We start from the raw sequence: 16123 nt of genomic DNA on the forward strand, positions 1-16123 counted from the left end.
TATAATTGAAGTTTGAAGCAAGTGTTGGTCAGCAACAAAAACTGGGAGAAAAAGTCACTGCCAGGCAGCATTGCAATGCTACTCATCCCAGCCCAGCAACACGCATGTTCATGAGCCGATGCGCACGAGAGAAAATCGGTTTGACCGGTTTGGCTCTTCTCTGGTCTGATTCAATCACCTTAGAGTTCAATTCGATCCTTTTTTGTTCGGTTCAGTCTCATTTGGAGACTTGGAGAGCCAGTTCAGGTGGTTGAGGCTGGGCAGTCCAAAACAGTTTTGAAGTTGTTTTTGTGCTATTTTTGTAATAATTATTTATTATTGCTTGCTTAGGATGCCAAAGTTGAATCATATTTATGTTGTTTAAATATTTATGCATGTGATGTATATTATATTTAAATTGAAACATGTATGTGCATATTGTATGCCATGTAGATTTAAAATCCCACCATAGGAAGTATGTTTCATGCATTGGATATATGTTATAAGGAGTTATAATATATAGCATGTATGTTTAGGGTTTTTAAAGTTTAACATAAGTATTATATTAAATTTTGAATGTCTTTGATGAATGTTATGGATGCAAAGCATGTCTATTATTTTATAAGTTGTTATAAAATTGGATTAGACATTAAAATCCATAACGAAGATAAAGATGCATTCTCATGTAGGTTAACCACTTGTTTTAATAGTTAAAATAAGTCGTTATCTTATAAAGCACGATTACAAAATCAATCAGTATATAAACCTGTCTAAGGCGGGAGGTATTTAAGTTGACGGTCTATGGGACACCTCCTACCTGGGATTATGGCCAAATAATTACATTTTTAACCGGTTTTATGAACAATGCGTGAACGGCGTGAGGTAATAAAATCGATTTATCACTTAGAGATCGTAGATTAAATCCATTTATAAACATTATACTTTGATAAATCACATAGACATATATTGTTTATTTAGCCAGAATAAACCTAAGTAAAAGCATACCCAATCAATTAGTAGAACACTCCAATGGGAGATTAATAACATATATGTTAGCACACTTCAGTGGGATATTAATAATGTATACAAAATGCTATTCTTAGCTCTCACGTCCCTAAGAGTTCACATCGTGAGATTCATGCTTCACTTTATGTCACCCTGGGAGTGATCTCAATCCGAAAAGTGTTTACATGGGTCAAGATCAAGGTGAATAGGGGAAATAGTTCATCGTAAAATTAAATATACATGATATATTGATTTTAGCTCTCACATCCCTATAAGTTTACACCGTGAGATTCGTGCTTGGCTTCGTGTCACCATGGGAGTGACCTCCATTCGAAAAGTTTTTGCATGAGTTAAGATCAAGGTGTGTTGGGGAAGTAGTTCAGAGTAAATGCATGAAGGATATATGTCAACGTATCCTACAGTCTCTTCTATTAGTTTAGACTGTGAGATTCCTATGTTGCGCCTGCTTGTTAACTTTGGGCAATCTTGCTAGTCGTTTAACGACGGCTATCCCCTCGGAGGGTTGTAACATGGGATTTGGAACAACTCAAACTCCAGAAATGGCTAGGATTTCTTAGGTTCATTTCCAACCTTGACTCTCCAATTTGGTAGCATCGCCAACCTCTGAAGTCTGAAAATGGAGGATTACACTTATAGAGTTACTAAGTGTTAGTAATTTCTAACCGAAAACGGTAACTAAATGACTATAGGAATAAAAGTTATTCTGGAGATAGTATTTAATCAAGATTATCTTGCTTTAGTGAAGGAGTATTTGACTGCCCCTCGGTAGCACTTATTCTGACTATCTCTAATATCGTTGCAAATAAATAATGAATTTTGGGTACATTATTACTTTTTCTAAAAATTGAATTAGGTTTAATCACAATTTACTAATTAGAATTTGTAAAAATTTCAGCATGTTGTATTCTTCTAAATTACACGCTTCTAGTCTAGTTAACAGTTTTAATCATTCAGCATGCAAAATTAACATACTTGCAAATGATGATTCAAAATTTGTTTTAACAGAGGAATGTCCTCTATCTCCCAACTCATCTTGAAATCAAAAAGTTTTGAACTTAGTAGATGAAGATGTGAAAGTATAACGACAAATAAATATGATTTGCTTGTTATTGAAACGTGCTTAGTGGAAAACGATAAAAAGACCTGGATAATAGATCAGGTGCCGCTAATCATATCTATACTTTCTCTCAGGAAACTAGTTCTTGAAGACAATTTATAGAAGGCGAAGCAACCTTTAAGGTAGGGACCGGAGAGATTGTTTCAGCTAAAACAATGAGAAATATAAAGCTATTCGTAGGAGATAGATACATTTTACTTGAAAATGTTTATTATATTTCTTCTATGAAAAGGAATTTAATATATGTCTCATGTTTGCTAGAACAAAATTACAAATTTTCTTTTGAAAATAATGAAGTGTTCATTACTTTGAAAGATACCAAAAAAATTTTCTACAAAAGTAGAAAATAACTTATAGATGTTAAAACCAACTAAGGGAAAAGCCATCTTGAACATAGAGATTTTTAAAACAGCTGAAACTTAAAATAAGAAATGAAAAATTTATCCAAATGCCTTCCTTGGCACTTGAGACTTGGTCACATAAATCTCGACAAGATTGAGAGATTTGTTAAGAACGGTCATCTAAATCAGTACAGTTCATTACCACCATGTAAATCTTATCTTGAGGGTAAAATGACTAAAAGATATTTTTCTGGAAAAGGTCGTAGAGCCAAAGGACCCTTAGAGCTGGTACATTAAGGTTTCTGACTAAAAGATCTTGTCTTGAGGGTCTTGAGGGTAAATACCTGTCCAGGCCATCTTGATGGTCACTTGTTTGGAATTAAGGTTCTACTTAACTTCAATATCTAAGCCTGGGAACTATTTTATCATTTTTCTCCTGATTTTATTAATGTATAAGTTCTTATTATTACCTTTTATTGATCCAACCTTCTTTACTGACAATATGGGTTTCAGAGCAAAGTCGAAGGGATGACTTGGAGTCTCTTGGTTATGTCCTTATGTACTTCTTAAGAGGAAGGTGATTAGTTTTTGCCAATTTGTTTTTGTTATCTATTACAACTCTCTGATGCTAGTTGATTTAGAAATACATCTTCTGTTCTGGTCATTTTCCCTGGCAAGGATTGAAAGCAGGCACCAAGAAGCAGAAGTATGAGAAAATCAGTGAGAAAAAAGTTTCTACATATATTGAGGTAAGTTGTTCTCAAATATAAATTTTGGAGCATTTTTAACACTACTTTTGTGTCTTAAAGAATTTAATTATTTTCTAAGCATTTTGTCGTGGATATCCATCAGAATTTTCATTTATATGTGTTAGTTTTGAATTATAATAGGTGGCCACATCCTTTACCTAACAAAGACATGTGTTTGTTTGTTGTAAATATTTGAATTTATATGTGTTAGTTTTGAATTATAATAGGTGGCCACATCCTTTACCTAACAAAGACATGTGTTTGTTTGTTGTAAATATTTGAATTTATATGTGTTAGTTTTGAATTATAATATGTGAATTTGTATTTATAGTCAGAACTTAAATCATATGTTTCTCAAGTGATTGATGGTACACTTGACATGAACGAGGATGAGATTTTCGTACGAGTATTTGGACTGGAGAAACACGAGCGTGTTCATGGTTATAGAGTAGGTGTTACTCCTTCTGAGTTGTTTGGATCATCGTCTACTATACGCGATCTTGAGTGTCGTTTTAATGAGTCCAAACAACGACTTCAACAATCTGAACAACAAAGAAAAGAATCTGAACAACAAAGAGAGGTTGAGGTAGAAGCACTTAGGTGTCAAATAAGCGAATTAGAAAATCGTTTTGAGGATAGATTTCAAAAAATGATGGCAGAGATGTGTAAAAAATTTGTTTCTAGTTTATCAATTGTAGTTTGATGTTATAGAATTTCGATAGCCTTTTGGTGTAGTTTTATGACATATAAGCTTACTTCCATTCATGTCATTGTCTATTTTTTCTATTCTATTCTTATACTTTGTAATTCATGGTACTACATGTAGATGAATCAATAAAAACAACCTTCCGAGATTTGTCAATAAATGTGCTAAAAGGTTTTGTAAGAGAATTTTTAAAAGATATACAATTGTTGATAAATAAGTTTTTATGAAGGTTTTAAAAATTTTGAAAATAACATGATAAGCCTTTAAAAATAATAAAAACTTCAAAAAAGACTACTTGATAATAGATAATTATCGATAAATAATTTGACAATTATCGAAGATATATAGCCTTTGAAAAATAATAATTTTCGAAAGTTAATCAACTTTTGAAAAATAATACTTTTCGAAGGTTAATAAACCCTTGAAAAAAAAATTTCGATGGGATCTATTTCGACACTTTTCAAAGATTGAGATAACCTTTGAAAAAAAATGTATCGAAGGTCTATTAAATGTTTTTTTCGAAGGTTTTGACCTTCGAAAAAGGTCAATTTTCTTGTAGTGAGTACAACTATCGAGCTATAATGGTGTGTCTCGGTAGTTAATGAATATTGATTAATTCAGTCTAAAGAGTTTAGCCAATTAATCTTAAATCATTGGAATTCATAATCTATAAGTCCATAAGGTCTATCTACTACCTTGTAAAACATGAACACATTGGATTTGTGAATTGAGAGTTTTTTTAAATATTCAAAATCAAAATTGAGTTTTCAATTTGAGGCATTCAAATTGTTTTTTAATTTGAAATGTTCAAATTGAATTTAGGATTTCAATTTGAAGTGTTTAAATTTAAAATTAGGGTTGATATAATTAGACGTTTAATTTATCAAAATTAAACAAAATTGGAGAGTTTAAAATATTTAAATGTTGATTTAAATATTAAATTACATAAACATAATTTATGTATAAAATAGATATTTAATTAATTTAATATTTGATATTAAATTATTTAATTAATTAAATTTGTTTAATTAATTAGAATGAAATTATTTTTTTATCTTCAATTCAATTTTAGAAATTGAATTTTGGATTTTATTTAATTTTGAATTAAATAAAAAGAAAATTTAAAACCAAATTTGGTTTAGTGGAAAAAGCCACTTTTAATAGTGATGTGGTGGATTAATTGCTAATTGAACACTTAGTCACAATGTTGAATGCAATTTGAAGTGCTTGTATGTAATTGTTACATAAAAGCATTTGATTTCTGAAATGAAAGGTTGATGAATGCTGAAAAAATGTTTTTCTGCAGAAATTCTCCATCTCTCTCAAACCCTCTCCTTTATCCTCCTCAATTTACTGAATTTCTGAGTTCCACCACTCAAATACAAGGTTGAGATTAGTAGAGAAAACACTGTTAGTGGTCTACTATTGATTTGAAGCTCAGATTCGCAGAGAATGGCTTGGATTTTGAAGATTCATCAAAGGTATTAGTTCTGAAACCTTTTACTTTGATAAATTATTATGTTTGCATGCTTTAGAACTCAAATTAAGTGTAATTAGAGTACTTATTGATTTTGATTGCCTTCGTTGCTTGCTTGTATATTCCATCAATTCAAACATTAGATAATGTCAAGCATGTGGGATACAAGTGAATATTTGTAAGAAAAACAAATAGAATGAGGTCACATTATATAACACAATACAAGTTCCACAATAATTCTCGCAAAGAAATGATATTGATTATAATGACATATTCTCCTATAGTGGATAAAATACCATAAGATATCAAATCTATCTGGTTGTGTATGAAAAGCTTAACAGACAATCTTATGGATGTAATCATTATACATTTATTCTCTCTTAATAACTATATCCCTGAAGGATTAGAGGTACCAAATTTATATAAGTCAAATATTAAAGAATTATATATAAAATCATTCCTGAATAATGTGATATAATCATTTTATTAAGTATTTGTTGATATGAGGGTATAAAAATAACTCGTACTTGTCTATATGCTTTTATAAAGAAATCACAACCTGAGATTTATTATATATATTATTTATATATGTTGATAATTTAAGCATAAACTCCTAAAGAGATTTCCAAAGCAAATAGAATTTCTTTAGAAATAAATTGAGATGATAAGTTTTTCTTTAGCTTGCAAATAAAGCATAAAGCAAATATAGATTTAATTATAGTAATATATTATATATATAATATATAAGATCTTATATGGGCTAGTTCCACCATTGAACATTCCTATAACGGTTCATTCACTTGGTGTAGAAAGTTTATATTATATGATAGTAGAAAGATAATGAAGAGCTTTAGGTCCTGAAAAACCATAATTATGATAAATAAGTACATTTACATCTTTATTAGTTTATACACTACCTGTTGTAGCATAAATATAATATTCTTCCAAAGAAAGATATTGGAATAGAGTCAAACATATGTTATGTTTTTATTTGAGAATTAGCTTATATGGATTTATTTTATTCTCACAAATCTAATTGTGATCTAGTAGATGCAGGTTGCTTATTTAACCTATAAGAATTAGATCTTATATTGGAGTAGAGTCAATATAAGATCTTATATTGCAGTAGAGTCAATATAAGATCTTATATTGTAGGTTACTTATTTAACCCATAAGAACTAGATATTGGAGTAGAGTCAAACATATGTTATGTTTTTATTTGAGAATTAGTTTATATGAATTTATTTTATTCTCATAAATCTAATTGTGATCTAGGTTGCTTATTTAACCCAGAAGAACTAGATCTTAAATTAATGACTTAGTACATAGAGAAGAATTTGTGTATTATGGCAATTTATGAAATAGATCATAACAACTACTTTAATCATGTTAAAATCTTGATGATGTACGAGGCTAGCCAATAGTGTTCTTATATGAAGATGGTAAAACATAAAGTATCGACATCACTATTCAACGAATTTCTTTAAAAGACAACTTGAGAGACTTATTGACGATGAAGGTGTTACCTGCAACAACATTTAAGAAGTTAAACACATAACACTCATATGTGACAACCAAGAGTATCAAGTGATGTTTTCATGAGAGGGAGTAAATATGTTGCACTCTTTTTCCCTTTACTATGATTTTCTCCCACTGGGTTTTCCTTGCAAGGTTTTTAATAAGACAATTATTAAAATATATGAATAATGTACTTTTTTTCATTCACTAAGTTTTTATCCCACTGAGTTTTTCCTAGCAAGATTTTAACGAGGCATTTATTTTACAAACTATTGGATATCTAAGGGGGAGTATTGTAAATGTAATATTGTAGATATCCATAACATATTTATGTTACAATAAACTCATAACCTTTATAGGTTATCCAATCTCATAATCTCTCTCATTAACCTTTATCTTATAACGTACACTCTATCATGCCCTACAAATAGGATTGTAAGGTGCTTTTGTAGATGACACCTCAATTGAGCATAATACATATGTTCTCTACTTCTTCTCTCCATTTCTCTCTTATGTTTATTCTTCTTTCCTATCTATTTTATAACAAAATTAATGATTTTTAAATAAAAAAATGAAAATAAGAGAAATTTATCTAAGGTTCTAGCTATATTTGAATATTTAAGTTGACGAAAGGGAACACTCCTACCGAGGAACTGATTTGAAGTTAAATTAGTCATATTTTATTTTATTTCATTAAACATGTTCATAATGTGATTAGCGTTTGTAGCTCACATAAGAATTATGGAAAGTAATTGGTAACTTAGATAAGTGAGATTAGCCTAATTCATCTAAGTAATAGAAAACCTTATTTTAAAATATTGATGTCCTACAATCTCTAACATTGATTCACATTATGAGATTCATGTGGGGTCTCATGGTGCCATTTGGATTGTCCCCGTATTGAAGATGTTTGCATGGGGTTAATTTCAAGTGAATATGAGAAAGTATTTGTAGTGTACATAGAAGAAAGACATGTATCAATATATCCTATGGTCTTCATCATTGATTCATAATGTGAGATCTACATGAGACCTCATAACGACTTTTGGGCGATCCCCCAAGGAGGTGCTTGCATGAATTAATATCAAGGTAAACTTATGAGAATGATAGGGTTGTAGTTTTGTTTTCGGTATTTTACTTACTCTATGGCGACTCTTGTTGGGACAGAACTATAGGATCTAAAATGAAGCGTCACACTTAAAAATAACACATTAAGGTAGTTAATGATGTTATGATCAAATTAATTATAACTAAATATTATATGAATGAGAGTTATTCTGGTGTAATGTTCGGTTGAGATTGTTTCAATTTAGTGAAAGAGTATTTGACTTACCTTATGATGACACATGTTCTAACTCACTAAAGTACCATAGCATTAGAATGATTTATATGGTAAAAATTTCAAATTGTTTGATTTCTATGCTGAAATTAGACGAGTCAACATAAGCTTAATTAGATAATTATCTAAGTAATCTTGAGATCAAGTATCACAATAATTCAAGAACACAAACTAAGTGATTGAGCTTATAAAGGGAAAATAGTTTCCAAATTAGCTTGGGCAACCAAAATGCGAGGAATTTCTTTTTGAAGTACCTCCATGAGAAAGAAAATTAAGAATAAAAGTATTTGATTTGCTAGATTCCTTGTGGGACAATAAAGATTGTCACATAAATAGTTGAATGAGGATTCACCATAAAAGAATTTATTCATCACAACTAAATTGTAATTCTTGGGAAATGCTTAAGCAAGTAGAATAGTTTCTACATGTTGATACTGGTAAAAGCCCAATTTAGTTAATGTAGTGGGAGACATTAAGATTTCATAATGGTTTCTTAATGTTGGAAATGTTATTTATATCGTCATAAGAGAAATTAAATTTCTATTACTAAATAATTCATTAATGATATCTATTAGACTTAAAAGACAATATACTTACCGATAAAATAAGGGCAAAAAAAAAGACGCTTAAAAGTCATGCACTTAAAAAACTATTTTATTTACATGTCACCTAACAAAAATGCATTTCGTTGATGAGTGTTGGTTGAGTTTTTGTTGATAAACGAAGTAAGTTCATGTGTTAGATAGCATACGTGTAGTCTATCATTATATTTTAATATAATAGTGAACAATAATTTAATGATAAAATTGAAAATATAACTAACTTCGACTATTTATGTATGGAGAGACCTAGTTATTATTATTTTTAATACATTAAGGTCAATATTGAAAAAAAAAGATCGAAGAAGTTAAAATGTATCAAAAAGAGAAGAAACTATTTCGTATATTTAACCTAGAATAATGAACTAAATAAAAGAGGATGAATTAAAAAATAAAAAATAAAAAAAAAGAGTAGGGTGTCGAAGTGAATGACCTAGGTGTAAGCCCAAACTATACTTATCTTCGTGCATTTTCTTCCATTACAAAGGGGGAAAATTATTTCTTTCTAAAGAAAAAGAAAAATTTGTTACATGACAGCTTGTGGTTGGACATTTAGATGAGATACACAAAGATAGTGCAGCCCGAGATGCACCAAAGTATTTTCTCCCATGAATTCACAACTTAGAAGGTTTAGTGTGGTAAATCTTGGTTCCATTTGGTTGATAATGGCTTTGCTTCCCCTTCTCTTCGTCTTCCTCCTCACCCACTTGATCATTCTCCTTCTGATTCACAAAAAGATCAAAGTCTCCATCGACATTCTTCTTTATAGGCGATTGCCATCCATCCTGCCCTCCAAAGTGCTCCCCCATAAACCCTCCATCGTGAAACCTCTCACCCCTCTCCTCTGCCTCCACGTCCCCTTGTTGCACCACGAGCAACGAAACATTTGTTGCAAAACTTGATGTCACCAACGCATCCCCCAACACCCCCAGCTCTGGTGAGTCGCTCCATTCCGACAGCCCCGACACCAGAGGCGACATCATCCCTCTACTCCTTCCAACAATGTACAAGTTGAACTCGTTTTCCAATGTGCTTATTGCTTTTAGCGTTTCATCCCCATTGTTCACCACCACTTCTGCATATCCGATTGACGGGTTGCTTGAGATTTGTAACCGGAAGTTTTCGATATAATCGATGTCAATTACCTTCTCCTTCTTTGCTCTCGCTAAGGCTGTAAGAATTTCCACGTTTTCTTCTCCAGGGAAGTCCATTATGCTCATTTCCTTCACTTCTTCACCCGGAATGAATCTTACCACTGTTATGAGAATATTTGGATGCTCTGACATCCGCAATGCATAAGCCAGAGCTTCTCTATCATCGGGGCCACCGATGAAGAATAAAGCGAAGCGTTGTTGGATGTGGTTTGAACGATTGGAGTCTGTGAGGCTGGTGGCAGAGAGGCCACGGTCAACAAGGACTGCTACAGAGCAAGGGGCATTGGCCATCACATTGTTATTGACTATCCCAAGTGAGGGGTTGCCATCTTCCAATCCGCCATCAAGGGTGGGCTGCTTGTGAAACGGGACAATGATCAAGTGCACACGCTTCTCCACCGCAATGCCACAAATGTCGTCATGCATTGTTGCATATGGTGACACCGCTGTGAGTGAGTGGACAGTGACACCATGGTTCTGGCTCTCAAACTTGTCAAAAGCATTGATAATGTGGTCGGTCTGGACCTTGGCTTTGGCAGAGCTGGCTTTGCATTGGCCGTGGACGATCAGCATTGCTGTGGCTCGACCAGTAAGCTCGACCAAGTGGATAGCGAAGACTAAGAGTGGCAATTGCTTGGTGGGGTTTGAAGCTCCAAGGAGATGGATGATGCCGTAGACATTGCGGGTGGAATGAACACAAGCAACCACTCGAAACTCTGAATCTGGTTTGATGCTTTGAATGGTTCTATACCTATTTTTCCTTAATGTCTTGATTGATTTGTAAGTAAAAGCCAATGTTGGTCCAATCAGAGCCGTCATTACCCAAAAAGATATGATCATCACTGTGAATGTGAGACGTCCCAAAGCCTAGAAAAAGTTCGAAAATTTAGTAATTTCGAATTCAAGCATGAATCTCAATTGAAACTTGTGCAAAATCAATATTTTCACCTGCATATCTCGTCCGGCACTAATGATTATCAAGGCAAGTAAGCCTTTGGTATTCATGAGCGAGCCAAGAGTCAAGCCCTCTCGTGGTGGCATGTTGCAGAAGATAGCCACAAGGAATGTGCTAACAATTTTAGCCGAGGTAGCCAAGAAGATGATCAACGAAACCAACACCCAATCTGATTCTTCAAAAATGATATTGCAATTCACTCTGAGGCCCGTCACCACGAAAAACGTAGGCATCAGGATTGATTTAACCAAATCTTCCACCTTCCCCATGATCATATCCTTCAGCTCACCCTTAGGCACGATAACTCCCCACATGAATGCTCCAACAATCGAATGTGTACCACACGCATCGGTAATCAACCCACATGCCACGACACCAGTCATCACAAAGCAGATATGGAACTCATTGTAGTTCCCATCCTTGGAGCTGACGCGAATGAGCCACTTGAGAGCAGGGCGGAAAAGGAAAATGCACATACAAACAAAAATAAACGTCGAGGTAACTGCATAGTATTTGCCTACATTGCTGATTGACATAGTGATCACAAGAAGCACCCAAGAGCAAAGGTCTGTGATAACAGCAGCAGATAAAGCAGTTCTTCCAATCTCTGAATGCAGAAGCTTGACATCAGAGAGGATACGGGACAGGTCAGGGAAGTTGGTCGTGGCTAAGGAAATACCCCAAAACAAAGGACCATGGGCGGTGGCCGGACTCATCTTATGTTTGTTCCGATTGCTGTTGATCAGATGATGCAAGCCAATCCCAACAGGAATTGGAAGAAGTATACCAAGCAAAGCAATGCTTATGGACTTCCCTCCAGCACGCACAATTGGAGCCATGTCCAACTCCAAACCAACCAGAAAAATGTAATAAACCAAACTCAAATTGGCAACAGTTTCCAACGCCAACAAGCTCTTCCATGCAAATACATATTTCGAAAACAAATCCGTCCACCCCAATAATGATGGCCCCATCAACACCCCAGCCTTAGAAAGAAACAAACAAAAAGGAAAAAAGGTGTAAAAAAACTCAGTCAGGAAAATCAACAAACAGGTGGTGGGCATAGTGAAAACTTACAAGAATCTCAGCTACAATGGGGGGCTGACGCAGAGGTTTCAAGGCGAAAATAAGAACACGAGAGAGGAAAATAATAAGGCAAAGTTGAAGAGCAAATACAGGGAGAGTTGAAGCCACAGGATTTTCAGCCCGCCATAAAGAACCTTCATGGGTTATATTGGCATTGTAACATACGACTCTGTGATCTTCATACTTGCGTTTTTCAAAATACTCAACAGGCCGTGGCCACTGCATTATATTGATTTGAATTGAATTGTATTGTAGTAATTAAATGAGGAATTATAGAAATTGGGGGCTTTGGATTGTTGATGAAAAATAAAATACCAAAAGCAATTGGTTTATTTATCAATTTCCTCACGTTCATATATTTAGTTTGTTTCTGTTTTTTCTGTTGTTGACACTATTTATTGATTTGTGGTGTTATTGCATGGACAACGACAACACCTTCATTACCCAAATGGGAAAATTTACAACAATTTTTTTTTTTAAAATTAGATTAAATTATAAATTTCACACCTCTATAAAAAATTAGAATTTAGTCCATGATTCTATCGTTCAAATTTAATCCTTATAGTGTGATAAAATTTTATAAATATCTATCGTTTGATAAAATAGTTCCTATTAGATGAACTATTTATGAGAGTTGTATCAAACTATAGGACTTAAATTCTAGTTATAAAATTATAAAGACCAAATCTGCAATTTAACAAAATAATAATAATAAAAATAAAATAAAACTAATGTAGTTCTACTTCTACCAGGGTTGTATGTATATTAATAGCATTCTACAACGCAATTTTCTAATTTTTCTTGGTCTTATGATGTAATATCAGACAGGTAATACAAGACTTTTCTAACTTCCACCTTCCAAAAAACAACAAAATAACCTGTTTTCTCTCACCAAACCAAACCTTCCCTCACCCATTTAGTCTTCCATAGGTAGATAATAAATAACTTAATTTCAATAATATTTACTATTAAAATTTATACGTTTATCGAGAAAAACTATTTTTTCCTTTTTCCCTCTTTCGTATATTTATTAAGGAACGTCATTTTATAAATCTTTCAAACTTCACTATGCTAACTCATATTTCACAACACAATTCATGAATTTTTATATTTATTTGTTTTTCTCAAACCAAAATTGGAAAGAGGCATGAGGATTGAATTAAGAAGAAAATTGAGACTTCCTTTATTGATTTTTTGATTTTTTATTCTTCGAGTTGTTATTCCCATGGATGACTAAGCTTGAAACAGATAGTGAAAGAATTAAGAAAAAGTCATTTCATACACATTTTAAAGTTATGAAGTTAAAACAAGAAGTTCGTAAACTATGTAGATTAGTTGCTTTTGCTTTCTAACTTTTTAAGATTTCAAAATGAATGTTTTAGTCATTATTAGATTTTAAAAGGCCTCCAAGAAATTCTTTTTGTATTACTTTAAATGTTGAGATGGCATTTTAGATTTAAAAATAATAATTAAAAAAGAAGAGAGAACAAGAGTGGATAGAGGGTGAGAGAGAAAATATATCTTTTAATTATTATTTTTAGAATATCTTTTCAAGCGACTAATTTATAAAATAAATTATATTAACAAATAAATCATGTGTTTGGAAACCACCTCTAATGATTGCTATAGCTATCTTCAACCACCACCTTCGATGACCACCGCTGGCCACCATCTCCAACGAATTCGCCGACAAACCTCCGACCACCTTCTCTAACAATTGTCAAACCATCTCTGACAATCACTGTCAATCAACCTTCAACCTCTGCTAGCCACCTTCAGTCACCACCGTGACAATCTTTGCTGGCCACCTCCGCCACCATCTCCAGTCATTACTACCAGCGACATTCTTTTATTGTAATTTGAAATTAATAAATACACTTTTAGTATATAACAAACCAAACAAACTTTTATATAAAAATACTTTAAAAAAAAAGTTGTCAACCACATGTGTGCTTTTATTTTAAGAGTTTCTATCAAAAGTGTTTAAATGAAAATGAATTTTTGAAAAACATTTTTTTTTCTAAATTATTTCAAAAAGACCTAAAGCTTTCACTTATAAACACTTTTTTCACTGTTCATCATGGTGATCTTTTTATAGAATTGAGTCATTCATGCTCGTAAATATTTTGAGAATATCTTAAGGAAAAAATAATTCACTTTCTTAGTGAAGAAAACTAGAATCCCTAATAGGTAGAAAATAAGTACCCGCTAAATGAAAGCATCTAAATATTATTTAATGTATATAGATCATATGACTAAAAGAATTTGCTTGACTGGAAAAATAAATATTGCAATATGGTTCACGCATTTGTTTTGCTCATAGCACTTTATAGGGTTGTTTTCAAATATAGTAAAATGGATCAAAATTATTACAAATATAGTAAAATATTATTAGCTATCAGTTATAAACATTGATAGACTGTTATCATCTATCATGATAGATACTTAGTATCAATAAACTTCTATCACCGATAGAATATAACATTTTGCTATATTTGAACATATTTTCAGTAGTTTTTCCATTGAAAAAAATTTCACTATCTTAATGTGGGTTATGATTATCTTCGTGTTTTTGGCTGTTTATGTTATGCTTCTACTTTTTCTACAAACAAATCTATGTTTGATCCCCAACAATGACATGTGCTTTCCTTTGATATAGAGTTGAAGGATATCGTCTTTTATGATTTTAGTAATAAAAGATTGTCATTTCAAGTAATGTACATTTTTATAAACAATATTTTCCATTTCATTATGCACGTGATTCTGATGATGGTGTTACTCTAGGTGGTATTTTACAGATTTTTTGTTGCATCGTAGTTTGCTAGAGATTCCTATTACAAATGCATCGAGTTTGCCTACTTGTTCACAAGTTGGTAATACTCTAATGACATCTTCACAAGCTTCTTCAGTCTCATACTTGTCGAGAAATATGCATCACCAATAATTAATTGATAGACTTTAGTTCACTATTTTTTTTTAATATAACTTGTCTGTTAAAAATTGTTGAAACCTTTTTATATAATTAAGGTGTGTTCATAATATCTTTTCAAGTGACTGATTTATAAAATAAGTTATATTAACAAAAAATCATGTGTTTGGCAACCACCTCTGGTGATTGCAAGCGCTATCTTCAGCCACCACCTCTGATGACCACCGCTAACCAACCTCTGGCCACCATCTCCAATGAACTCACTGGCCAACCTTCAACCACCTTCTCTGACGATTGCCACACCATCTCTGACAATCACCGCCAATGAACCTTCAACCTCTACTAGCCACCTCTAGTCACCAAAGTGACAACCTCCGCTGGCAACCTCCACCACTATCTTTGGCAATCACCTTCAGCCACTATCTCTAGCCATCACTGCCAACAACAAATTCTTTTATAGTAATTTGAAATTAATAAAGACACTTTTAGCATATACAAACTAAACAAATTTTTATACAAAAATACTTTTGAAAAAGAGTTGTCAACCACATGTGTGCTTTTATTTTAAGTATCATAAGTGTTTAAATGAAAATGCATTCTTGAAAAAAAAAATCTAAGTTATTCCAAAAAGACCTAAACCTTTCACTCATAAACACTTTTTTCACTGTTCATCATGGTGATCTTTTTATAGAATTGAGTCATTCATGCTCGTAAATATTTTGAGAATATCTCTAAGGAAAAAATAATCCACCTTCTTAGTGAAGAAATATTTAAAAATATTTTCAACTGTTTTTCCATTCAGAAAAAGAAAAAAAAAAAAAAATCTCTACCTTATATCACATTTTTTTTTCTTTTGTTTTTCTGTTTTTTTTGCATACTATGATGGATGTAAATTTTGTGAGGATTCAAATAAAACTTGTGTCATCTTTTAAACTCTATACTTCCTTCACTTGTTTTCCAAATTTATCTTTTCCTCGGTTGATTTCATATGAAAATGTTATCCCACCTTAAATATGGGACCCAAAGAATTATTCTAAACAATAGATTTTTATTTGGTAATAAAGTATTAATATTCTATTTAAGGCTATAGTTCCACTCCACGCCAAAAATTTAAAAATAATGATGAATTAAATAAATAAATAAATAAA

The 16123-nt window shown here is 32.3% G+C and overlaps 1 protein-coding gene across 1 annotated transcript; it reads right to left on the reverse strand.

Moving 5' to 3' along the window:
• Window positions 1-9169: 9169 nt before the first annotated feature.
• LOC120072880 (cation/H(+) antiporter 15-like) lies at window positions 9170-12635 on the reverse strand. Its single transcript, XM_039025406.1, has 3 exons — window positions 12038-12635; window positions 10954-11946; window positions 9170-10872 (listed from the first exon to the last, which is right to left on the reverse strand). Exons 1-3 carry the CDS (start codon window positions 12269-12271, stop codon window positions 9466-9468), a joined length of 2634 nt encoding a protein of 877 aa, XP_038881334.1. The 5' UTR covers window positions 12272-12635; the 3' UTR covers window positions 9170-9465.
• Window positions 12636-16123: the final 3488 nt, after the last annotated feature.

This window comes from Benincasa hispida, chromosome 3 (assembly GCF_009727055.1).
Source record: "Benincasa hispida cultivar B227 chromosome 3, ASM972705v1, whole genome shotgun sequence".
NCBI lineage: Eukaryota > Viridiplantae > Streptophyta > Magnoliopsida > Cucurbitales > Cucurbitaceae > Benincasa > Benincasa hispida.